Source organism: Gorilla gorilla, chromosome 15, assembly GCF_029281585.2.
Source record: "Gorilla gorilla gorilla isolate KB3781 chromosome 15, NHGRI_mGorGor1-v2.1_pri, whole genome shotgun sequence".
NCBI lineage: Eukaryota > Metazoa > Chordata > Mammalia > Primates > Hominidae > Gorilla > Gorilla gorilla.
In genome coordinates this window covers 109,637,221-109,662,760 of record NC_073239.2, presented here as the reverse complement: position 1 = coordinate 109,662,760, position 25,540 = coordinate 109,637,221, and the positions used below count along the sequence as shown (strand labels likewise).

At 48.8% G+C, this 25,540-nt stretch overlaps 1 protein-coding gene across 4 annotated transcripts in view; it reads left to right on the top strand.

The window, feature by feature from the left end:
- The window catches only part of LGMN (legumain), a 48,067-nt gene extending 23,363 nt beyond the window's left edge, over positions 1 to 24,704 (top strand). For 3 of the 4 annotated variants that reach the window (XM_055361268.2, XM_055361267.2, XM_055361269.2), the window contains 12 exons: positions 9,637 to 9,734; positions 11,014 to 11,095; positions 12,254 to 12,339; positions 14,037 to 14,112; positions 14,603 to 14,665; positions 15,625 to 15,691; positions 16,541 to 16,659; positions 16,748 to 16,837; positions 18,622 to 18,822; positions 21,855 to 22,025; positions 23,801 to 23,868; positions 24,147 to 24,704. In XM_055361268.2, the coding sequence (XP_055217243.1) occupies positions 9,637 to 9,734; positions 11,014 to 11,095; positions 12,254 to 12,339; positions 14,037 to 14,112; positions 14,603 to 14,665; positions 15,625 to 15,691; positions 16,541 to 16,659; positions 16,748 to 16,837; positions 18,622 to 18,822; positions 21,855 to 22,025; positions 23,801 to 23,868; positions 24,147 to 24,189 (1,164 nt within the window). In that variant the 3' untranslated portion in view covers positions 24,190 to 24,704. The remainder of the gene's footprint in view (positions 1 to 9,636; positions 9,735 to 11,013; positions 11,096 to 12,253; positions 12,340 to 14,036; positions 14,113 to 14,602; positions 14,666 to 15,624; positions 15,692 to 16,540; positions 16,660 to 16,747; positions 16,838 to 18,621; positions 18,823 to 21,854; positions 22,026 to 23,800; positions 23,869 to 24,146) is intronic. The other variant, XM_055361270.2, reaches the window with a different exon arrangement.
- The last annotated feature ends 836 nt before the right edge of the window (positions 24,705 to 25,540 follow it).

The following is a 25,540-nucleotide window of genomic DNA, read 5'->3' as shown; positions in this document are numbered from 1 at the left end:
CCACCACGCCTGGCTAATTTTTATATTTTTAGTAGAGACGGGGTTTTGCCATGTTGCCTAGGCTGGTCTTGAACTCCTGGCTTCAAGTGATCTGCCCGCCTCAGCCTCCCAAAGTGCTGCGATTACGGGCGTGAGCCACTGCGCCCGGCCCCTTTTCATCTTGCTACTCTGTCATCATAGTTGTGACGAACTGTCCTCAAATACACTCTCCTCATAGTCACGAAATGGCTGCAGCAGCTCCAGGTGTCACATCCAAACAAAATCTCAAAGAAGAAAAAGAGGGCATCTATGTGTCTTGTCTGTTTGGCTTGCTCTTTATCAGATGCACATCTTTTCTTGGAGCCATGGGCGGACTTTGTCCCGAGTCTTCCTGGCCAGAATTGCATCACATGCTCATGTTCAAGTCAGTCAGTTCCTGGTGAGGGGAAATGGATTTCCAGTTCACACTCAGGGAAGCTCCTGACCACTTGTGACCACTTGGAGCTGGGTAGGTCATCTGAGCAAAGCCAGGGCCCTGGTGGAAAGGAAGGTGGCCACAGGGCATGCAAGGACAGTGCATGGCCCAGGTAGATGGGGAGGAGGAAGCGAGGGAGAAGGAGACCGGCAAGGTAGGGTGAGGGCGTGGTGAGGCGTGTTAGGAGGAGAAGGCCCAGTCAGCAACTCCCCCTTTCTTTCCCTTTGACAGAACCTCTCCACTCAGAAGTAGATAAAGGGTTGGACAGGCGCCATGTCACCAATGACAAGAACAGGGAGCTCCTCACTCTGTGTGCTCCTGGCAAGCCCCTTCCCCACCCCCACACACTCAGAGCCTCACCATTGCTGTCTGGCTCAAGACCGGGGCCTGCAAAGTTTTTTTCTATAAAGGGCCAGATAGTAAATATTTGAGGTTTTGTGGGCCAAGGGGCAAAAATTGAGGCTGGCGGGGCCAAAGACAGGCTGGGCAGACTGCAGTGACGGAGGCGAGAGGGAGTGGCCAGGGAGTGCAGGAAGGAGGTGGTGGTGACTCACAGTCTGTTTCTCACAAGCTATTTGTTTACTTATTTAATTTTTTTTTTTTCTGAGACGGAGCCTCAATCTTGTTGCCCAGCCTGGAGTGCAATGGCGTGATCTCAGCTCACTGCAGTCTCCGCCTCCTGGGTTCAAGCGATTCTCCTGTCTAAGCCTCCCGAATAGCTGGGATTACAGGCACCTGCCACCACGCCCGGCTAATTTTTGTATTTTTAGTAGAGACAGGGTTTTACCATGTTAGCCAGACTGGTCTCGATCTCCTGACCTCAGATGATCCACCTGCCTCAGCCTCCCAAAGTGCTGGGATTACAGGTATGAGCCACTGTGCCCGGCCAGATGAGCTCATAATTTATGGTGTTTTGAGGTTAATCCATGTTGTTGCACAATATCACTTTTATATTTAAAAAAATCCATGGCCAGGTGTGGTGGCTCACGCCTGTAATTTCATCACTTTGGGAGGCCAAGGTAGGTGGATCACCTGAGGTCAGGAGTTTGAGACCAGCCTGGCCAACAGGGTGAAACCCCATCTCTACTAAAATGCAAAAATTAGCCGGGCATGGTGGCATGCACCTGTAATCCCAGCTACTCAGGAGGCTGAGGCAGGAAAATAGCTTGAACCTGGGAGGCAGAGGTTGTGGTGAGCCAAGTTCGTGCCACTGCACTCCAGCCTGGGTGACAGAGCGAGACTCTGTCTCCAAAAAAAAAGAAAAAAAGAAAAAAGAAATCCGCTTTTATTTTTATTTTCAGCAACAGGGTCTTATTCTGTCACTTAGGCTGGAGCTCGGTGGTGTGATCATAGCTCACTGCAGCCTCAAACTCCTGGGCTCGAGGGATCCTCCTGAGTAGCTGGGACCGTGGGACCATAGGTGCGCCACCATGCCCAGCTAGTTAAAATTTTTTTTATATAGAGATGAAGTCTTGCTATGTTTCCCAGGCTGGTCTCGAACTCCTGGGCTCAAGTGATCCTCTTTCCTCAGCTTCCCAAAGTGCTCAGATTACAGGCCACTGTGTCTGGCCTGAAATCTGCTTTTAAAGAGGGCATGGTGGGAAGAGATTCGGAGGGAGGACAGAGGGGACTGTGCAAGGGAATGCCAAGCATGTGGGATATGGGCTTGGGCCCATTCTTGCAGCAGGGCCGTCCTTGTAAATGCCAGAGGCAGCACAGGACCTTGGAAAGACTGTGGCTCTGGATTTGCTCAGACCTCAGGTGTCATTCCTTCCCTCCAGTTATGTGCTGTATAAGTTTGAACAAACTACATTGTCAGATTCTTTCTCTGGGGTTGGCAGTGGGCTCAGCGAGGCACACTGCAAAACCCCAGCCTGGTGCCTCACCTCAGCACCGCTCAGCTGTGTGTTGGGAAGTGATCATATATGTATACTTGGCAGGTGAGCAGAGCTGGCTGGAGAGCGGACCCTTTACAGCAACTGTGACATGGGGCACGCCAATGTATTTAGACCTCATTCGACTTGTCTTTGTTTAGCTGACAGCTGGCCAAGCTGGAGGCAGTACAAGCAGACAGAGTAGGGACAGTTGCCCTATCGGCAAATCACGGGAGGCATTAGGAAGACCAGCGGAACTCCCAGTGCAAGCTATCAAACAGCCAAGTCACAATCTCTGTTCGTCATTCCGGAGGGCTCTGCGCCTCTTAGAAGTCTTGCTCAATACCCTCCTCTCGAATATGACCTCATATGACTTTTCTGGGCTTACGCGGGGAAAATGCAGTACAGGTCACACGGATTTAGGGGAAGTAATACAAGTAGTCAGTAACACCATTTTCACATTGAGTTGAACCCCACTTGTATGTCTTTTGAGTGCTAGTAAATATTTGACTTAATCAAAGAACCCCGCTGAGTTAACAAAGGTAGAGGCAACCAAGTGCCTCCAAGGCCCAGAAGAGAGTCACAGCCTGATGAGGAGGCAGTGAGTGTGGAAGATGGGGCATAAGGCACAGTTGGGGTCAGCCATGGCCCTTCCTGAGCTAGTCCCCGTCTGTAAGATGGGGATGAAAGCATCTACCTCTCAAGGGTGCTGGGGGTCCCAAACAGTGCAGGAGTAACAACACAAGGCACTCTGAACCTGCCCCTGCAGAAAATATATAACTTTATTGAGGCCTAGTTTAAGACATATCATCTTAATTCACCCATTGAGTTTAATTTATCTAATTCAATGATTTTTTAGTAAATTTACTAAGTTGTGCAAACATCACTATAAATCAGTTTGATATTTCCATCATCCCAGTATGATCCTTTGGGCAGGCCGGGTGGTGGCTCACACCTATAATCCCAGCACTTTGGGAGGCCAAGGCGGATGGATCACTTGAGGCCACGAGTTCGAGACCAGCCTGGCCAACATGGTAAAACCCAATTTCTACTAAAAATACAAAAATTAGCTGGGTGTGGTGGCACATGCCTGTAATCCCAGCTACTTGGGAGGCTGAGGTTCAAGAATCACTTGGACCCTGGAGGCAGAGGCTGCAGTGAGCCATGATCACACTGCTGCACTCCAGCCTGGGCAACAGAGCAAGACTGACTCAAAAAAAAAAAAAATTGTTTGGGCGTATTTGCAGTTCCCACCTCTAGCCCCAGGCAACTGCTAATCATCTACTTTCTATCTCTATAGATTTGTTTATTCTGAACATTTCCTATCAGTGGAGCTAAACAGTGTGTGGTCTTTTGTGTCTGGCTTCCCCTAGTGTCATGTTTTTGAAGTTTGTTCACATTGTAGCATGCATCAGTGCTTCACTCCTGTTTATTCCCAAATAACATTCCATTGTATGGATAGACCACGTTTTGCCTGCCCATTTACCAGTTGATGGACATTTGGGTTGTTTCCAATTTTTAGTTTTTATGAACAATGCTGCTGAGAACATTTGCATGCAAGTCTTTGTGTGAATACATTTTTTTGTTTCTCTTGGGGAGGTACTTAAGAGTTGGAATTGCAGGCCAGGCGTGGTGGCTCACGCCTGTAATCCCAGCACTTTGGGAGGCCAAGGCAGGTGTATCACGAGGTCAGGAGTTTGAGACCAGCCTGACCAACATGGTGAAACCCCATCTCTACTAAAAATACAAAAATTAGCCAGGCGTGGTGGTGCTCACCTGTAATCCCAGCTACTCAGGAGGCTGAGGCGGTAGCATCGCTTGCACCCGGGAGGCGGAGGTTGCAGTGAGCCGAGATCGCACCACTGCACTCCAGTCTGGGCGACAGAGCAAGACTCCATCTCAAAAAAAAAAAAAAAAAGAGTTAGACTTGTTGGGTCACATGGTAAATTTATGTTTGACTCTTTGAGAAACTATAACGCTCATTTCCAAAATCGCGGCTCCACTTTACATTCCCATAGCAGTGTATGTATGGAGGCTCTTGGTTCCCCAGTTATTGTCTGTCTGTCTGTGCAGTGACAGCTCAGTGTGGTTTTAATTTGCATTTCTTAATGATGGGTGATGTTGAACATCTTTTCATGTGCTGACTAACAATTTGTATATCTTCTTAGGTGAAATGTTTATTGAAATCTTTTGCCTGTTTTTGGCTCAGTGATACAGGAGTTCTTTAGATGTTTCAGTACAAGCCCTTTATCCGATATATGTTTTGCAAATATTTTCTCATAGTCTGTTGCTTGTCTTTTCATTTTTTTAATAATGTCTTTGGAAGCACTAAAGGTTTTAATTTTGCTAAGCCAATTTATCAAAGTTTTGTTTTTGTTTTTGTTTTTGTTTTGAGACAGAGTCTTGCTCTGTCGCCCAGGCTGGAGTGCAGTGGCGTAATCTCGGCTCACTGCAGCCTCTGCCTCCCGGGTTCAAGTGATTTCTCCTGCCTCAGCCTCCCGAGTAGCTGGGATTACAGGCGTGCACCACCATGCCTGGCTAATTTCTTTGTATTTTTAGTAGAGATGGGGTTTTACCATATTGGCCAGGCTGGTCTCGAACTCCTGACCTCAAGTGATCCCAAAGTGCTGGGATCCCTGGCCTCCCAAAGTGCTAGAATTACAGGTGTGAGCCACTGCGCCTGGCCTGACTTGATTTTTAAATTAAATGGCAGACAAATAATGTCTGTATAACATGTGTACATCTTAAAGAATAATAAAATGAATACCTGTGTACCTTGCACCTTGCTAAAAAAAAAAAAAAAGTATACTAGCACCTTGTCCCCTGTCTGATGGACTCTCCTTCCCTTCCCTTCAGAGACCAAGCTCCTGAATTTTTTGTCATTCATTCCTTTGCTTTATAGTTTTGCTGTATGTCTATTTAACTGTGAACAGCATAATGTTTACATTTGCCTATTTTGACCTTTATGCAAATGTAATCATAGTGAAGGTATTTTTCTATGACTTGTTCTTTTTTTCACTATGTTCCCAAGAGTCATCTATTTTGAAACCCGGGTTGTACTTGTTTGCGTATTTTTAAAAGTTTTTATAGATTCAGGGGGTACATAGATACATTGCATAGTGGTGGGGTTTGCGCTTCTTGGGTACCCATCACCTGAGTAGTGGGTTGTAGTTCGTTCATTTTCAGGTATTCCATTTATGTGAACTTATGACAATTTATTTTTCCAGCTGTTGACTATGATTGGAGTTATTTCTTGGCTTTTGCTGTTAAAGTGATACTGTGAACACTTTCTGGTTATCTGTGGGAGATAGAGTTTTGCTAGGCTATATGGCTAGGAGTAGAATTGCTTGGTTGGAGGGTGTGTGCTTCAACCTCATTGATAATGTCAAGATGTTTTCCAGAGTGGAGTGCCAGTTACACTATACTTCCACCATAGCTGTATTAGTTTACTATCACTGCTTAAACAGATTGCCACAGACTTCATGGCTTGAAACAATACAAATTTATTATCTTACAGTTCTGGAGGTAAGAAATGTGAAATGGCTGTCACTGGGTTAAATCACAGTGTTGCCTGGGCTGTGTTCCTTGGTGGCTGTAGTGGAGGCTCCACTTTCTCGTCTTTTCCAGCTTTTAGACACTGCCTGCAGCTGTTGGCTCATGGCCCCTTCTTCCATCCTCAATGCCAACAAGGGTCAGTTGAATCTTTCTTACACTGCATCACTTGGACACTGACTCCTGCCTCTGTCTCCACATACAAAAGCCTTTGTGATTACATTAGGCCCACTGAAGGCCAGGCGCCGTGGCTTGCATCTGTAATCCAAGCACTCTCTATCCAAGGTGGGAGCATCGCTTGAGCCCAGGAGTTCGAGACCAGCCAAAGCAACATAGCGAGACCCTGTCTCTACAGAACATTTTAGAAATTAGCCAGGTGCAGTGTTGTGTGCCTGTAGTCCCAGCTACCTGGGAGGCTGAGGTGGGGGGATAACTTGAGCCCAGGAAGTCGAGGCTGCAGTGAGCTGAGATTGCACCTGTGCACTCCCGCCTGGGAGACAGCAAGACCCTGTCTCAAAAAAAAAAAAACAAAAACAAAAATAAATAAAAATGACATTGGGCCACTGGAATAATCCAGGAAAACCTCCCTATTTTAAGACCAGCTGATTGGCAACCTTAAATCCATCTGCTATCTTAATAACCCTTTGCTCTGTAATGTAACGTAGTGTAGGCTTCAGGGATTAGGATGTGGACATCCTTTGGGGGGCTGTTATTTTGCCTACCACAACTAGTGTTTGAGCATCTAACAGTCGACGGAGTTTTGCTCTTGTTGCCCAGGCTGGCGTGCAATGGTGCGATCTCGGCTCACTGCAACCGCCGCCTCCCGCATTCAGGTGATTCTCCCGCCTCAGCCTCCCAAGTAGCTAGGATTACACGCATGCGCCACCATGCCTGGCTAATTTTGTATTTTTAGTAGAGACAGGGTTTCACCATGTTGGTCAGGCTGGTCTCGAACTCTAGACCTCAGGTGATCTGCCCTCCTCAGCCTCCCAAAGTGCTGGGATTACAGGCGTGAGCCATTGTGCCTGGCCAGAATGCCTGAGATCTTTCACTTGAACTCTGTGTGACTTGGGCAGGTCACCTCACCTCCAAAGGCTGCGTTTTCCTTATCCATAATAAAATGGGGATCATTACCTTTATCACGAAGGGTTGCTGTGAGAATTAAACGAGATAAGGCCTACAAAGTCTTAGCACAGTGCTGGACAAATAGAAGCAAGTCAATAAAAATGTTTTCCTATTTATTGAGTCATCCATTCATCTAATCGCTCTTGAGTGCCAGGCCCTGGACCTCACCCATTCAGCCTTCAAAAACTGTATACCAAGCACCCATCTTTGTCATAAAATAAGTCCATTTGGTTGGGACATCCACAGGCAAAGTGCCAGTCTGAATGTTCGATGAGCTTTAGTTTTATTGCTGTGCTCAGTGTTGTTTAGAGTGCACTGTGTGTACACCCAGTTGCTCAGGCTGTCTTCCTTGGGGAGACAAATCGCTGGGCACACGCCTCTCCTTATGCTTACTTATGTCTTTGTTCTAGGAATGACAAAATTAAATGTAAGCAGACAGGCAACATTTTTCCTTTCTGTCTTCAGATGATTTGCAAGGCATGAAGTGGTAGTATGTTTCACCTGAGATAAGGACGCAAGCCTGTCTTCACCCTTGCGTGGACAGGGAGTTGCATTAGGAACATTTTTCTCTTATTTATAATGTTGTCTTCCTTTGTATTCTTGTTATTTTTTAAAACTTAAGAGCAATTTCTTAATTCCTGAGTTGGACTTTTGAGTGTTCAGTCAGTTCTCTAAACAGTGACTTTGGCAGACAAAGTACTTGGATCAGAAGAATCCTGTGGGAAATAGAACTAGCTCTGTTGATCATTCTGAGTCATTCTGTTTTTGAGACTAAAATCTATGCTTTCCAGAGACTATTATATAGTCTGAAAAATAAAAACAAGTTACTTAGGACTTGCAGAGGTCCTTCTTACCTATATATGTGGTGGCAGTGGTGGTAGTGGTGGTGGTGGCGGTGGTGTTGGTGGCGGTGGTGTTGGTGGTGGTGGTGGTGGTGGTGTTGGTGTTGGCGGTGTTGGTGGTGGTGGTGGCGGTGGTGGTGGTGGTGGTGGTGGTGTTGGTGGTGTTGGTGGTGGCGGTGGTGGTGTTGGAGGTGGCGGTGGCGGTGGTGGTGTTGGTGGTGGTGGTGGTGGTGGTGGTGGTGGTGGTGGCGGTGTTGGTGGTGGTGTTGGTGTTGGTGGTGGTGTTGGTGATGGTGGTGGTGTTGGTGGTGGTGTTGGTGTTGGTGTTGGTGGTGGTGGTGGTGGTGTTGGTGGTGGTGGTGGTGGTGGTGGCGGTGTTGGTGGTGGCGGTGGTGGTGTTGGTGTTGGTGGTGGTGGTGGTGGTGTTGGTGGTGGTGGTGGTGTTGGTGGTGGTGGTGGTGGTGGTGGCGGTGGCGGTGTTGGTGGTGGCGGTGGCGGTGTTGGTGGTGGTGTTGGTGTTGGTGGTGGTGGTGTTGGTGGTGGTGGTGGTGTTGGTGTTGGTGGTGGTGTTGGTGGCGGCGTTGGCGGCGGTGGTTGTGGTGGTGGTGGAGGTGGTGTTGGTGGTGGTGGTGGTGGTGGAGGTGGTGTTGGTGGTGGTGGTGGCGTTGGCGGCGGCGGTGGTGGTGGTGGTGGAGGTGGTGTTGGTGGTGGCGGTGGTGGTGTTGGTGGTGGCGGTGGTGGTGGTGGTGGAGGTGGTGTTGGTGGTGGCGGTGGTGGTGTTGGTGGTGGCGGTGGTGGTGGTGGAGGTGGTGGTGTTGGTGGTGGTGGCGGTGGTGGTGTTGGTGGTGGTGGCGTTGGCGGCGGCGGTGGTGGTGGTGGTGGAGGTGGTGGTGGTGGTGGTGGTGGTGGTGTTGGTGGTGGTGTTGGTGGCGGTGGTTGTGGTGGTGGTGGAGGTGGTGGTGGTGGTGGTGGTGGTGGTGGAGGTGGTGTTGGTGGTGGTGGCGTTGGCGGCGGTGGTGGTGGTGGTGGTGGAGGTGGTGTTGGTGGTGGCGGTGGTGGTGTTGGTGGTGGTGTTGGTGGTGGCGTTGGCGGCGGTGGTTGTGGTGGTGGTGGAGGTGGTGTTGGTGGTGGTGGCGTTGGCGGCGGTGGTGGTGGTGGTGGTGGTGGAGGTGGTGGTGGTTGTGGTGGTGGTGGAGGTGGTGTTGGTGGTGGTGGTGGTGGTGGTGGTGGTGGTGGCGTTGGCAGCGGTGGTTGTGGTGGTGGTGGAGGTGGTGTTGGTGGTGGTGGTGGTGGTGGAGGTGGTGTTGGTGGTGGTGGCGTTGGCGGCGGCGGTGGTGGAGGTGGTGGTGGTGGTGTTGGTGGTGGTGGTGGTGGTGGTGGAGGTGGTGTTGGTGGTGGTGGTGGTGGTGGTGTTGGTGGTGGTGGTGTTGGTGGTGTTGGTGGTGGCCGTGTTGGTGGTGGTGGTGGTGGTGGTGGTGGTGGTGGCGGCGTTGGCGGCGGTGGTTGTGGTGGTGGGGTGTGTATGTGCACGTGTGCTCACATGTGCAATGTGTACGTAGCCCACGTGTGCACTAGTTTCCTGCTGAATAATACTTTGGATGGATGGGGGATCTTTTTAAATTGAGATAAAAAATATCAATGTATGTGTTTTAAAATAGTAATTTAAATGCCTGACCGACAGGGGATGATTCACAGTAAGTCTTCCAGGAGACAGAACACATCACTCCTTAGAACTCCAAAATTGGCCTCCCGGGCAAGATCTAAAACTTCACCAAATCATTTCTCCCAGGCAGACGCGTGCCATGCCTACCAGATCATTCACCGCAATGGGATTCCTGACGAACAGATCGTTGTGATGATGTACGATGACATCGCTTACTCTGAAGAGTAAGTGGGGAACACTTGGAACTTGGTGGGGAAGGACTTCAGGGTATTTAAAAAAAGGTCACATAGACTCACAGGAATCCTAGTGGCCTAATGTTAAAATATATAAGAGACTCCCAGACAGAAGATCACAGGGATACCTCATGTTGAGCTTTTTTTTATTATTATTATTTATTTGAGACAGTCTTGCTCTGTCGCCCAGGCTGGAGTGCGGTGGTGCGATCTCAGCTCACTGCAACCTCCACTTCCTGGGTTCAAGCGATCCTCCCACCTCAGCCTCCCAAGGAGCTGGGACTGCAGGTGTGCACTGCCATGCCCAGCTAATTTTTGTATTTTTACTAGAGACAGGATTTCACCATGTTGGCCAGGCTGTTCTTGAACTCCTGAACTCAAGTGATCCAGCTGCCTTGGCCTCCCAAAATGCTGGGATTACAGATGTGAGCCACCACGCCTGGCCCCCATGCTGAGCTTTGACCATAACTTGGTGTGCCCTGGGAATGGCAAAGACATAGGAAGTGGGTGCTGGTGGGTGCTTTGAAAGGGTTTAAAGCCGAGTTCCTCCTCACCTTCGAGGACTTGTTAGATTCTATGGTGCTTGCTCCTAAGCTCCGAGCAGGCTGCAGCACAGGGGACCTGCACGTAGAATGTTTTTGTTTGTAGGTTAGATACTCCTACTACCTTCTTTCTATACTTATTTTATTACTTGCTGAGTTTAACTTCACAAATAGTTCCCTTGTGCCTGCTTATCTGATTTCTTGCAGAGATCAGAGGCAGCAAGTATGGGCATAAACTCAGCGAGTTCTAACCTCCTAGCTCCGTGGTCACCCTGCTGCAGCCGCGGTGAAGGACGCTATGCTTACTGTGGTCACATTCTCAGCTCATACATCACCCACTCTGACGCTTTAATGCCTAAGCTCTTGTATTAAAGTCTTGTTCTCTGTCCTGTCTCTTTCTGAGAGTAGTTTCACTCTGAGAGAGCTTTTGATGAGACCTTGCCCTCATGATGCTCTCTGGTTTCCAGCAGGCACCTATGCTTTGGTCCCTGCCCGAGGCTTTTCGGGCTCAGCTCCTCACTGCCTCTGCCAAGAGCTCTTGGGCTATGGGACTGCTGAGATCCCCAAGCTGCTCAAACCACTCACACGTTGGCCACCCTGCAGGCCATAAGTTGTTTCTTTGACCAACATAGACGTTTACTATTTTTTCACATAACATACATGTGTTTGAAGAGAGAGATTTCAGAGGCATGCCACATCTCGTTTAAATTGTGTCCTTTAATTTTCAGCAATCCCACTCCAGGAATTGTGATCAACAGGCCCAATGGCACAGATGTCTATCAGGGAGTCCCGAAGGACTACACCGGAGAGGTGAGTGGCTTCCACGGTTGGAGCCAGCTGGTTTAGTTTTCATTTTAGTGATGATTTTTCCCTCTTTCTTCTGTTTCTAGAATCAGAATCTCCCTAGACTGGCTTCTGGTCGGTGTTTCACATTCGTATTAGGATTTGTGCCTGAGGAGTAAATTATGAGAGTTTTGAAAGAAAGCAGAGGAAAAGAGAATGTTTGGAATAAGTTGCAATCTACAGATAGTTCCCAGTCTTCTCATACTTTAGGCCTGACCATGTAGTTTCATCCATATTAACCTTTCTTGAGATATCACCATTAATCTGATCATAGATTACCTGTGCTCTTTTATAAAAATCAGTTTTCTCAGTACCAGGCTTGGTGCAAAGTATCTCAGGATTTTTGCTGAGATAGTTTTTCATTTATTGTTGTTATATAGTTTATTATATAGTGTATTATAGCTATAATAGTATATTACTTCCAAAAACTTTTCTGTTCCTCCTAGTTGATTGAGACTGTCTCAATTGACACATTTTTAGAATCGACCGTGATGCCTTCATTCACCTGGTTTTCATAGTCTGTTTTAAATATCGGATCTTTTAGGAATTAATTATCCTTTTGATAAGAAACTTTTATCTGATGTTTAACAATTCTTTGTTTCATTTTATTTTATTTTTCTTTTAAAGTCAAATATAATTAAATTTAACGTATCATACAGGTAAAAAAGATGACCGTATTTAATGAAATTGTTTCTGTATAGTGTTTGTTTGTTTGAGATGGAGTCTTGCACTGTCACCCAGGCTGGAGTGCAGTGGCACAATCTTGGCTCACTGCAACCTCCGCTTCCCGGGTTCAAGTGATTCTCCTGCCTCAGCCTCCATAGTAGCTGGGATTACAGGCGGGTGCCATGATGCCTGGCTAATTTTTCTACTTTCAGTAGAGATGGGGTTTCACTGTGTTGGCCAGGCTAGCCTTGAACTCCTGACCTCAAGTGATCTGCCCGCTTCGGCCTCCCAAAGTGCTAGGATTACAGGCGTGAGCCACGGCACCCAGCCAAAAGTGTTTGCTGTTAAGCCATGAGCCTTGGAATGTGCAGGCTGGTGGCGTGGGTCGGTTGCAGACTCAGCCAACTCTCTGGGTTGGAGCGACAGCTGCATCTGATTGTGGCTCCTAATTCTTTGTAGGATGTTACCCCACAAAATTTCCTTGCTGTGTTGAGAGGTGATGCAGAAGCAGTGAAGGGCATAGGATCCGGCAAAGTCCTGAAGAGGTAATGTCTGTTTACAGATACTACACTTCTCTCAATGGCTTGGGACCCCAGTATAGAGAATTGAAACAGGTGTTGTTCTGTGCCCCTAGCCTGTTTACCTGTGAGAAATGACTGAGTGGAGAGTTTTGTTCTGACTTAGGACAGGTGCTTAGGGCTGTTGTTTCAGTGGCTTCGCTTGGTGGCCCATTTCTGCACTGAATTCACCTTATGATCCAGGGCCCCTCATTATTAATAAAATGTTCCTATCACTTAAACTCCTCGTTCCTTGTCTGGGGATCATAGCACACGGATGTCCCACTGCCAGCGGAGCCCCTGAGGCAGGTGTGAATCTGAATCCCTGTGCCCAGATTGCAGGGCCACCAGCCCTGTGCTCTGATCACAGATCAGCCCAGCGGGGAGAGGCACATTCGTAAGTCCCTTCATATTGGAGGAAGTGGACTTTCATATTGGGGAACACAAACCCCAGTGCTTACCCCCGCTGGCTATGGGCTAGAGATGTCTTGTTGTTTAGTAATTGCTCATGTGGCATTTTTATGTGATGCCAGAGATTCTAGTAGCATATTTCTTTTAAGCTGGAAGGGAGACCTGGGCACAAGTAAGCTCGTGTGAATTAGTGCAGAGGCTGGGTGCGGTGGCTCACGCCTGTAATCCCAGCACTTTGGGAGGCCAAGGTGGGCGGATCACTTGAGATCAGGAGTTGAACACGAACCCTAGCCTAGCCAACATGATGAAACCCCATCTCTACTAAAAATACAAAAATTAGCCAGACGTGGTGGCATGCACCTGTAATCCCAGCTACTCTGGTGGCTGAGGAAGGAGAATTGCTTGAATCCAGGAGGTGGAGGTTGCAGTGAGGCAAGATTGTGCCACTGTACTCCAGCCTGAGTGACAGAGTGAGACTCTGTCTCAAACACACACACACACACACACACACACCCTGACCAACAGTGTGAATCCCCGTCTCTACTAAAAATACAAAAATTAGCCAGGCGTGGTGGCGCGTGCCTATAATCCCAGCTACTCGGGAGGCTGAGGCAGGAGAACTGCTTTAACCTGGGAGGCGGAAGTTACAGTGAGCTGAGATCACGCCATTGCACTCCAGCCTGGGTGACAGGGCAAGACTCCATCTCAAAAAAAAAAAAAAAAAAAAAAAAAATTAGTGTGGAGATGGACATCTGTGAGGGTGAACCAAATTGGCTTCATGTAAGTTACTACATCTCTGCCACTTTGAAGCAGCGCCATCTGGTGGAAGCCCTGGTGAGGCAGGCAGGTGGGCATCCAGACTGTGGGCCACAGGAGGCCTGGAGGGGGAGGCTGCAGGCCTGTGTTGAGCTCATTTTGGGGAGATCTGGCTGGAGAGTGTGGCTGCCTGGAATGAGGCCCAATTGCCAAAGGACCCCACTATCCACCTCACACCAGGTCTGTCTGATGGGTTGCCCAGGAAAGGTCCCTCCTCCTTTCCAGCCGTAGTTCAGAATTTGGAGGCTCTAGGATCTATACTGTGGTTCAGAATCACACCAAGGGGAGTGGAGGGGACAGGCCAGACACCGGGCACCGGGCCCTTGTGTTCATCTTCAAACCTGGTTGGGCAACTCTGCTCCCCAAACTTCTTAATTTTTTGATTAGGGCAGCTTTTCAGAGAAATAGAAGTAGAAACAGAAAAAGGAAATGATTGACCCCTGATTCTTTCTTGGCAGCGGCCCCCAGGATCACGTGTTCATTTACTTCACTGACCATGGATCTACTGGAATACTGGTTTTTCCCAATGAAGATGTGAGTTTTCTTAACGTTTTAAGGACAAACTAGCAGGGCAGAAAAGCAAGCCTAGGTGTCGAGATTAAACTCGTAGCGTGTATTTTCTAGCGTCCTGCCAGGGTTGGTTTGTACGTGTGGTGGGTGGGAGTGGGGGGCAGGTTTAGCAGCTTGAAATCTATCCAAGGACATCTCTTCCAGACAGTTTTCCCTGCATTTCTGTTCATATCGCAGCGTCGGTAGCTGTCTCAGGATGTGGGTGTATCACACTAGACCTGAGAATAGACCAAAAGCTCCGGACAAAGTAATGGGTGAAGAGGTACATCCTCTTGCCCTTTTTAAATGCGTGCATAAAACATGTGATGACATTCTGGGGTTATGTTCTTCACCAGGATTACATCTAGGGATTGGTAGAAAAGAGTTTATGAAGGATCATCAGAACTTTACTAGTGGCTTATCCAGCAAATAGTTTCTCTTGATGTGTTGGTCTGACAATATTCTCACCTTTCAGCTTCATGTAAAGGACCTGAATGAGACCATCCATTACATGTACAAACACAAAATGTACCGAAAGGTAATTCAGCCCTTGGGGCAGCCTTGTGGGGGCGGGGGGTGTGAGGAAAGCCGTGAGTGCAGAGCCCACAGTCCTGTGACCGTCCTCCAACTGTGGGTGCTGTGTTTTCTAGAAAGGGGATCCTTCCAATCCCTGGTTTCCCAGGATGAGGCTTTCGGCTTTAGCTATTAGACTGGAATCATGGAGAGCTTGTTAAAACAGTGTGGGCCTCGCCCCCAGAGTTTGACCCAGTAGGTCTGGGGAGGGGACCTGAGAATTTGCCTTGGGTTTCCATGTGATCCTGCTGCTGCTGGTCTTCGGCCCACACTTTGCAGACTCCTATTCCTAGGACTGTCCTCAATTTTGGGCAGCTGGGGAGGAAAATACCACTATCTTATTCTCACTTTGAGCCTTTCTCACCCCTATAGCACCCTTTATGGAAACTGTGCAGGGCCAGAGTTTTTGGCTGGGTGTGGTGGCTCACTCCTGTAGTCCCAGCACTTTAGGAGGCTGAGGCGGGAAGATCACTTGAGGCCAGGAGTTTAAGACCAGCCTGGGCAACATAGTGAGACCGTGTCTCTACTAAAAAAAAAAAAAAAAAAAAAAAAAAAAAAAAAAAAAACCTGCATGGGTTGGGTGATACGTGACAGTAACGCAGAAAGATGGCCTGCCGCACTGTATGGTCTTTGAAACTCCTCCCTGCACTGGATGGTGGAACCGTTTTCCTTAGCATCACATGGCTCCGTTTCCTCTGCATTATTTCAGCTAATAGATGATTTTATTCCATTAGCAATGAATAAATTTGTGTGGCAGCAGCTTCCATAGCTTCTGGTAGCAGCCTCTTTACAGCAGTAATGTCTCCAGAAGCAAGCCTGGAGGACTTGTTAGGAATGGGTAGAGAGAGTGGGCAGAGCTCCAGTAGCATGGCTGGAGGCCTGTACCTGGCTGGGGTGAGCTCACCTGCCCCGTCTGCCTCACAGATGGTGTTCTACATTGAAGCCTGTGAATCTGGGTCCATGATGAACCACCTGCCGGATAACATCAATGGTAGGTGGTTGGGGCGCCGGCCTCGACCTGGGCTGGCAAGCAGGTTGCTCGGACACTGCTGACATGGAACTGAGCATTCTCCATAAGCAGGGGCTGCTGAGGGCAGCTTGGGCCATAGAAGTGGGGAGATACTTGCAGGTAGCTCTGGGCTTCCTCTGCTTCTGAAGCACTGGTAGTCAGGGAATAAAGAATCTGTATGTGAGCCTCACAGTGCTCTTCCAGGTTCTCGTAAAACTACTGAAGCTAAAACTACATGGGCTTTGGACTAGCCTCCATCCTTTGTAATGTGCTGGTTGCACTCTGACCTCAAAGCAGGTGACTGACTCTCTTTGACCCTCAGTTATCCCCATCTGTAAAATGGGGATAAAGATAGTGTGTGTCTGTTGGGAGACTTGTATTTTAAACACTAGCATTTGTCCAGCACAATTCTAAGCCCATGGTAGAGAGATAGTAAGTGGTAGCTTTTTTATAGGTTCAGTTAATCTAGATGTTTCTTCAATAAATGTCAGATCTCTCTGGAAACCAAAGTAAGCCCATATTGTTCAAGTTTCCTGTGCTGTGGAAATGTCAGCATTCTTCCAGAATAGCATGATGTCCTAAGCATGCCAATTTGCCAATTGCTGCAAAAAACATCCACCAGCTGGCTCCTCTTTCTTCCGCATTTAATTTTAGATGAGTTATTGTAATCGAATACACAAGCCTGGGTACAGTTACGTGTCCCTGCCCTCCTGTGTGGATCATAAGTAGCATGCTTCGATTTCACCGGGGGAGAAAGAAGGACTCAAGCTTCAAGTGTAATCCAAGGCAGGAATAAAATGCAACTAAAAGATCATCTTTAATTCCTCGCAGTTTATGCAACTACTGCTGCCAACCCCAGAGAGTCGTCCTACGCCTGTTACTATGATGAGAAGAGGTCCACGTACCTGGGGGACTGGTACAGCGTCAACTGGATGGAAGACTCGGACGTGGTGAGCCCTTTGGGGGCTGGCTGTTCAGCTGGGGTTTAACCGTCAGACTCTGATTGTCAAAGGTCTTTAATGGTCTCACTTTTTGCAGGAAGATCTGACTAAAGAGACCCTCCACAAGCAGTACCACCTGGTAAAATCGCACACCAACACCAGCCACGTCATGCAGTATGGAAACAAAGTGAGTCGGGAGCCTCACGTGCTGGCCCTCTGTTCCTTGTGTCCTAGGTGGACTTGCCTGGAATATTGATCTCTTGCTAAAGAGACATGGGATCTGAGTGAGGAATGCTTGAGGCAGGGATGCCTCTGCCTCTCATGCCACTCCATCCTGGGGACCTGTGGGCTTTGGAATCAGACCTTCCTAGGTTCAAACTTGCAGAGTTGTGAGACTTTGGGCAAGTGATTTCACTTCTGTGAATTTGTTTTCTCATTGGTTGAAACCCAAGCGTACAAGGTAGCTAGGAGCATGCAAGAGGGCTATGCGTTACTTATGCTAAACACAGGCCTAGTGTGCAGCAAGGGATCACTGACTCGAAAGCTGCTACTTTACGGTTTGTAGATTGTCCCACAGCCACTCTGCACCTTGGATTTTCTGGGGTCCTGCCCCTTTGCAAATGGCAGGTTGTTACCTTTACCCTTTGGCTATAAATTGGAGACATTTTATCCTCCTCCAAATATGTCCAGAAGGGACCTGTGTGGTTAAATGGTGTTGCAGTAGGTGGCTGCTAAAAGCTCGGGCCCTAAGTGAAGCTGCTGGGGCTAGCGTTTGGGATGTGCAAACACCGTAACAAATGTGCAGGGCCTCTCAGTTGTTCACCATCCCCCAAGCAGCCCACCCCCAGCGGAGAGCTCGCCAGCTGAGATCTGTTCCTTGGGCGCAAACATTGGCCTTCTAGAAGAACCTGGAGTCAGTAAATCCAGCCATGGTTAGCCCTTCAGCAGGGCGTGGGATGGGGGACATGAGACCTGCACCCAGGGCACAATGACCTGGTCAGGCTTTTGAGCAGGTGTAGGAGAGAGTTGAAGCAGAGGGACGGCCAGGGAAAGGTGACACGCAGAAGGCAGGGTCAGTGGTGGCATAGCCCTGGCCATGTGGGGGCCCTGCCTTAGGCTTTCCGTTCTCTTCACAGTGTCCTCATCATTGGCCATTTCTGATCTTGGTTGAGGAGTTGTGGTGGATCTTCTCCAGCCTCTGTGTTTTTATATAGATTGGTGTGTGTGGCATTGCTGATTTTAGAACTGTTTTTAGATTATTGTTGCTTGCTTTAGGAAGAGAACGCTTGCAGCATTTTCCCTTCTGATTGGGAGCCAGTCTGTAGTGACCGCTGCAGCCAAATCGAGCCTGGCCGCTGTGCCCATTTGCTAGCTCTTGATGCCAAGCATCAGCCTGGCCTCTCTGTGGCCTTAGCTCTGCCCTTCCCAGTGGACCCAGACTTCAGCTCTAACCTGGGCGGATGCTTTGTACCTTCCCACTACTGGTCCTTAGGGACTTGCAGGTGAGTGCGGGGGAGTGAGCACATACAGGTCACCCGCCTGGATAGGCGGCGTCCTTTGCAGGTGACATTCTTTGCCTGGCATCCTTTGCAGCAGAACTGCTATTCTTTTACATATGAAGGGCACTGCTGATGCAGTCAGGCAGAGCTTGGACCAGAGCTGTCTGGTGAAAGAACAGCAGTTCTGCACAGGATGCCGGGCATTTTGAGTCACTCACTGGTAGATTTCAGGGGCTCCCGTGCATTGCCTGTGTGCTGCTGGGGTGACCATCCATGCCTTTCACACTGTGAATGTGGCCCTGTGGTCCTGAAAGCATGAGGAGTAAATGTGAGCCTCTGAGGGAGAGGCTGGACTTGGGGTATGTTGGGCACCTCTGCTCCTCCCACTCAAACCAGCTCTCTCTCTCCCTCTCTCTCTGGCCTTCTCTCACTCTCTCGCTTTCTCTCTCACTCTTGCTGTCTGTCTCCCCAGACAATCTCCACCATGAAAGTGATGCAGTTTCAGGGTATGAAACACAAAGCCAGTTCTCCTATCTCCCTACCTCCAGTCACACACCTTGACCTCACCCCCAGCCCTGATGTGCCTCTCACCATCATGAAAAGGAAACTGATGAACACCAATGATCTGGAGGAGTCCAGGCAGCTCACGGAGGAGATCCAGCGGCATCTGGATGTGAGTAGTGGTGAAAGGAGCTGTGGCCAGGTGCTGTCCCCAGCCCAGGTGGGCAGCATGCATGAGCACGGCCCTGCCTCCTATTCTCCTGCCACGCAGGAGTATGTGGGGACAGAAGCCAGCCTTAGTCCTCCATGTAACGGAAGCGGGTGGGCGGGGCCGTGGTTGCCTCCCATCTTCATGAGTAAACTAACCTTGACCTCTTCGGTAGTAGGGAGCAGTAGAATGGCGGCCTGTCTCCCCTGTATCGTACCAAGAAGCCATGTACATGGGTGTTTCCCTCTTTTATACCTTGTTGCTTAGAGGGTATTTTTATTTTGTTGCTTATTAAGTTATTAGCTAATCATATTCATTTTAAAAATCCAGAGACAGGTACGGTGGCGTGCGCCTCTAGTCCCAGCTACTTAGGGGGCTGAGGCAGGAGGATTCCTTGAGTCCGGGACTTTGAGGTCAGCTTAGGCAACCTAGCAAAACCCCTTCTCTTAAAAAAAAAAAAAAAAAAAAAATCCAATCCACAAAAATTTCTGCTGTTCTCAGAAAAACATAGTCGTGCCTAAAATTCTTTCTAAAATGCTTATGCCGTCCTTTCCAATCAGTGAGTCTGTTTTCAGTAGCTCATCAGTGTGTTTGGAGCTGGCAGAATTGCTATGTAAATTACAGCTGTGTGCTCACCGGAATGCTGGGCAGAGGGCTGCCTGTCCCTTCCCACAAAGCCAACTCTGTTAACCCTTATCCCCATTGTCAGCACAGCACAGTGATGGATGTGCTGAAATATGGCCTGAGTTTTCTAGGCAAGATTTTTTTTTTTTTTCCTTGAGACAGAGTGTTGCTCTGTCGCCAGGCTGGAATGCAGTGGTGTGATCTCGGCTCACTGCAACCTCCGCCTCCTGGGTTTAAGAGATTCCCCTGCCTCAGCCTCCCAAGTAGCTGGGATTACAGGCACGTGCCACCATGCCCCACTTAATTTTTGTATTTTTAGTAGAGATGGGGTTTCACCATGTTGGTCAGGCTGGTCTCGAACTCCTGACCTCAGGTGATCCACCCGTCTAGGCAAGATTCTTTTTTTAAATCAATGTGGTTTGTTTTAAATGCACATATCTAGTTATCTCCAAAATTGGTGCCCTGTGTGTGAAAAACGTATTAACCAGGACATATTTTTAGTTGGTGTCAAACGCAGTATAGCCCAGTAGTGCTCAGACATTTTAGTCTTGGGCCTCTTTATTTATTAATTTTTTTGTAGAGCTGGGGTCTCACTATGTTGCCCAGGCTGGTCTCAAACTCCTGAGCTCAAGTGATCTTCCCACCTGGGCCCTGAAAGTGCTGGGATTACAGGAGTGGGCCACTGCACCCGGCCAAACCTCTTTATACTCTTTAAATTATTGATCCCAAAGAGCTTTTGTTCATGGTGGGTTATGTCTATTGATATTTATTGCATTAAATTAAGATGAGATGAAAGGACATTTTTGATAGTTCACAGAAAGTGAGCCAGAGGTTTTTTGGTGATTTTTTTTTTTTTTTTTTTTTTTTTTAATATTTTGAGATGGAGTTCTGCTCTTGCTGCCCAGGCTGGAGTACAATGGCGCGATTTCAGCTCACTGCAACCTCTGCCTCCCGGGTTCAAGCGATTCTCCTGCCTCAGCCTCCCGAGTAGCTGGGATTACAGGCACCCGTCACCACGCCTGGCTAATTTTGTATTTTTAGTAGAGACAGGGTTTCACCATGTTGGCCAGACTGGTCTCAAACTCCTGGCCTCAGGTGATCCACCTGCGTCAGCCTCCCAGAGTTCTGGGATTACAGGTGTGAGGCACCGCACCTGGCTCAGAGTTTTCTTGTGTTTGCTTAAACAGCTGTGTAAATCATAGGACTTCTTTGGTATCTGCTGCAAATTTGAAAACTATTTCCAAGACTGTTTAACTATTGCATAATTATACTTTTATGTAAAGTAAAAGATTATGAAAAAATTAAAACTAAGATTTAAAAATATTTAACTCATTTACAAATAACAATATTCGTAACAAATAACATTTTACACTAATATATTTTCTATGAGAAATAACCATTTTCCAAAACAAAAAGCATTGGGTGAGAAGAGTGGCATTGCTTTACATGTGGGAGTATCTCTTTTGTGTCCGGCATTGCTAGACGACAGCTGGATCCTTGAACTGGCTTCTGCTTTCGCTGTCGGGCGCTGTTCTTTCGGCTGAAGTGTAAGAAGAAAATTCAGCCTTGTAAAGATACAGAGTTGAGGAAGGGAAGACCTTCTGGAGCCTGAGAGCTCTTGGGGAGTCTGTGGGTCTGGACCACGCCTGGAGAACTGCTGGTCTAACACACAGTGGGTGGAGGGTCTTTGTGGAATTCAGATATGAAGCAAGCAAACCCTGGCTGGAGAGCGGGTAGGACAGAGCTTGCTTGTAGAGTGAAGGGTTTTTTTTTTTTAGTTTTTTGATTTTTATTTTAATAGAGGCAGGGTCTCCCTGTGTTGCCCAGGCCGGTCTGGAACTGCTGGCCTCAAGTGATCCTCCTGCCTCGGCCTCCTAAAAGTGCTGGGAGTACAGGCGTGAGCCACTATGCCTGGCCAGAGTGAGGGTAGTGTAGAAGCATTTTCTTCTTTATGATGCTGTTTTCCATCATCTGGAAAGAAAATAAAAGTCCCTCTGTGCCCCGCTGTGTAACCATTCAATAGTTTCCTGAATGGGCAGAGGTGCCCGTGGACACAGCACCCTCACGGCACAGTTGTCTGCTTTGGGGCACAGGTTCTGCCACCTCCTTTCTCCACAGCAAAGGTTGTTTTTTGATACAAATGTTTGCATCATGCCGGAAGATCCCCAAGAGGCAGGTCTTTCTGACCGTCGCACAAGTGGGCACAGACATCTCTCGCCTTTCTCGGAGCACATTGATTGTTATTTCCTCTAACCTGTGGGAGGCTGAGGGCTGTGTGGAGAGAAGCCTTTGAATGCACTTCTCACTGTTCCTGGGTCCCTGAGAGACCGCATTCAGGGAGGCACATTCTGACAGGCCACGTTTCTCCCCAGGCCAGGCACCTCATTGAGAAGTCAGTGCGCAAGATCGTCTCCTTGCTGGCAGCGTCCGAGGCTGAGGTGGAGCAGCTCCTGTCCGAGAGAGCCCCGCTCACGGGGCACAGCTGCTACCCAGAGGCCCTGCTGCACTTCCGGACCCACTGCTTCAACTGGCACTCCCCCACGGTGAGCCAGCGGGCTCTCCCCATGACCAGAATCCAGAAGCTGAATTCATATTGTCCCCTGGCAGTCACATTGGTTGTACGACCTTATAGAAGGTTCCATCCAGGCTGAGAAACAGTGGGCTCATTTCAGAGAGGAAGAAGGTTGTCCAAATTCACTAATTTTAAATCTTGGCCCCAGAACACTCTTCTTGTCCCAGTGGGTAGGAGAGTTTACCAGAGCCATAGATGACAGCTCTCACTTCTAGTTTGAAGAACAGTTACTTCTGTTCACACTTCTGCTGTCCCTGCCAAACCCCACCCTCATCTCTACCCCTCACACGAGCCACACACATCTTCTCCCTTCTGAGTCTGTTCTGACCTCTTCCCAAGACAGTTGAAGTCAGGTGTGGCCCATGGAGAAGTACTGAGTTTCTGCAGATGTAGAATTGGAAGGCACCTGAAAAGCCTCTTGGTCAGTAGCATGTGGTGCTTCAATCCTTCTAGAGAAAGGTTGGCAAACTGGCGTACAGGTCTGTTTCTCCTCCATAACCTGTTTTTGTAAATAAAGTTTTATTGGGGCCGGGCATGGTGGCTCATGTCTGCAATCCCAGCACGTTGGGAGGCCAAGGTGGGTGGCTCACCTGAAGTCAGGAGTTCCAGACCAGCCTGGCCAACATGGTAAGACCTCGTCTCTACTAAATATACCAAAATTAGCCAGACGTGGTGGTGCACGCCCGTAATCCCAACTACTCGGGAGGCTGAGGCAGGAGAACTGCTTGAACCAGGGAGGTGGAGGTTGCAATGAGCCGAGATTGTGCCACTATACTCCAGCCTGGGCGGCAGAGTGAAACTCTGTCTCCAAAAAAAAGTTTTATTGGAACATAGCCACATCCTGCTCAGTTCCCTGTTGTCCCTGTCCCTGGCTTCTTTCACACTAGGGCAGAGTTGAGGTAGCTCAACTTTACCCCTCCAATCTTGGTTTTTTTGTTTGTTTGTTTGTTTTAGACACAGTTTTGCTCTTGTTGCCCAGACTAGAGTGCAGTGGTGTGATCTCAGCTCACTGCAACCTCTGCCTCCTGGGTTCAAGCAATTCTCCTGCCTCAGCCTCCCGAGTAGCTGGGATTACAGGCACCCACCACCACACCTGGCTAATTTTCATATTTTTAGTAGAGACAAGGTTTCACCATGTTGTCCAGGCTGGTCCTGAACTTCTGGCCTCAGGTGATCCACCTGCCTCGGCCTCCCACAATGCTGGGATTACAAGCATGAGCCACCGCACCCGGCCCAGTCTTGGTCTTTTGACCTTTGGAGTCATGCACAGTGAACCTCTTCCTTTGTTCTCAGAGAGTTCTTGGGTTCCCCTGAAGTTTATTTCAAGATAAACATCCCCGCTGCTTCACCCTTCCCTGGTGTGATCCAGCATGGCTTTCACACGCCATCCATCTCCCTCGCTGGCGTGTCCCTCCCAGAATCAAAAGGCAGACTTCCCGGGGAGATCCCAGGCCATGGCGGGGAGCAGAGCCATCGGGAGTTCCCTGTCAGGAGTCCTGCCCTCAGATTTGAGAGTGCAGAATCCCGCCAGCCCCCCCACTTGCATGCAAACCCTGGCATGTGTGCCTCTTTCCTGAGGGATCGTCCATAAATATCACCAGATTATCTAAAGGTTGCGAAAGGATCCATGAACCAAAATAGGGCAAGAGCCACTGGCCAAGATGCTTCCCCTCTGCAATTGCAAAAGTGGAGTGGATTGTGTGGTGAGATGAGGATGTTTCATTCTTCTCGTTTGTTTTCTCCCAGTACGAGTATGCGTTGAGACATTTGTACGTGCTGGTCAACCTTTGTGAGAAGCCGTATCCGCTTCACAGGTAACTAACGCAGCGGTGACGCTTGAAAGGTCGATGTCATTCTGAAAGCAGAAGGGGCTGCCATCCTCTTCTGCAAGTGGGCAGTTTCACTTCTGCCAGGAGCTCCCTCCAGCTTTCCTCTAGAGCCATTTGTCAGCAGGGTCCAGAAGCCATGTTCTCAGTGACAGCTGCTGGGCGGGCCTGTCGTAACTGCCTCCCTGCCGCATGTGGGTTTGCGTTTGTCTGCCTTTCTTCAGAGTTGACGTGGTTCACCAAGTTCTCCTTCCTGTCTCTCGCAGGATAAAATTGTCCATGGACCACGTGTGCCTTGGTCACTACTGAAGAGCTGCCTCCTGGAAGCTTTTCCAAGTGTGAGCGCCCCACCGACTGTGTGCTGATCAGAGACTGGAGAGGTGGAGTGAGAAGTCTCCGCTGCTCGGGCCCTCCTGGGGAGCCCCCGCTCCAGGGCTCGCTCCAGGACCTTCTTCATAAGATGACTTGCTCGCTGTTACCTGCTTCCCCAGTCTTTTCTGAAAAACTACAAATTGGGGTGGGAAAAGCTCTGTATTGAGAAGGGTCATACTTGCTTTCTAGGAGGTTTGTTGTTTTGTTTTGCCTGTTAGTTTTGAGGAGCAGGAAGCTCATGGGGGCTTCTGTAGCCCCTCTCAAAAGGAGTCTTTATTCTGAGAATTTGAAGCCGAAACCTCTTTAAATCTTCAGAATGATTTTATTGAAGAGGGCCGCAAGCCCCAAATGGAAAACTGTTTTTAGAAAATATGATGATTTTTGATTGCTTTTGTATTTAATTCTGCAGGTGTTCAAGTCTTAAAAAATAAAGGTTTATAACAGAACCCAAATATTCACATCCGACACTGACTTTGTGGTTGACGCTCCTGCACCTCCTAGCGGGGGCCTCCTCCGTCATCGTCTTTTCCAGCGTTATCGTCCCGAGTCTCCCCTCCCGCTGCTCTGCTGTTTTCTGCTCCTCTGCACTCCTTGGGGTCTGCAGCCTCCTGTGCCTTTGCTACTTGCTCTTCCTCCTGCCCTGGAACGCCTTTCCCATCTCCTCCACACACCCTCCAGGTGCAGTTTAAAGTACCTTCTTTCCTCCAGCCTTCCTCACCTTCTCCTCCCCACTCATCAAAAGTTGTTTTTGGCTGGGTGCGGTGGCTCAGGCCTGTAATCCCAGCACTTTGGGAGGCCGAGGTGGGCAGATCACCTGAGGTCAGGAGTTCGAGACCAGCCTGGGCAACATGGTGAAACCCTGTCTCTACTAAACATACAAAAATTAGCTGGGCGTGGTGGCGCATGCCTGTAGTCCCATCTACTTGGGAGGCTGAGGCAGGAGAATCACTTGAGCCCGGGAGGCAGAGGTTGCAGTGAGCCAAGATCACACCACTGCACTCCAGCCTGGGCAACAGAGTGAGACTCTGTCTCAAAAAAAAAGTTGTTTTCATTTAGAATCTTTAAAGTGAAGAGCACCCCTTCCATGATTAGGGGATACACAAAATAGAAATAAAGATTTTATTACTTACAGGATCTGGGGTGTACACAGCACATCTGGAGGCCACACACATACACACACACACACACACACAGGTCAGGGAGTGCATAGAGAGAAAGAGGGACCCATGGACCACCACCTTTTTGGGTCCAGGGTGTTATTCAAACAGGTTTCCTGAAGGGAGCTCTA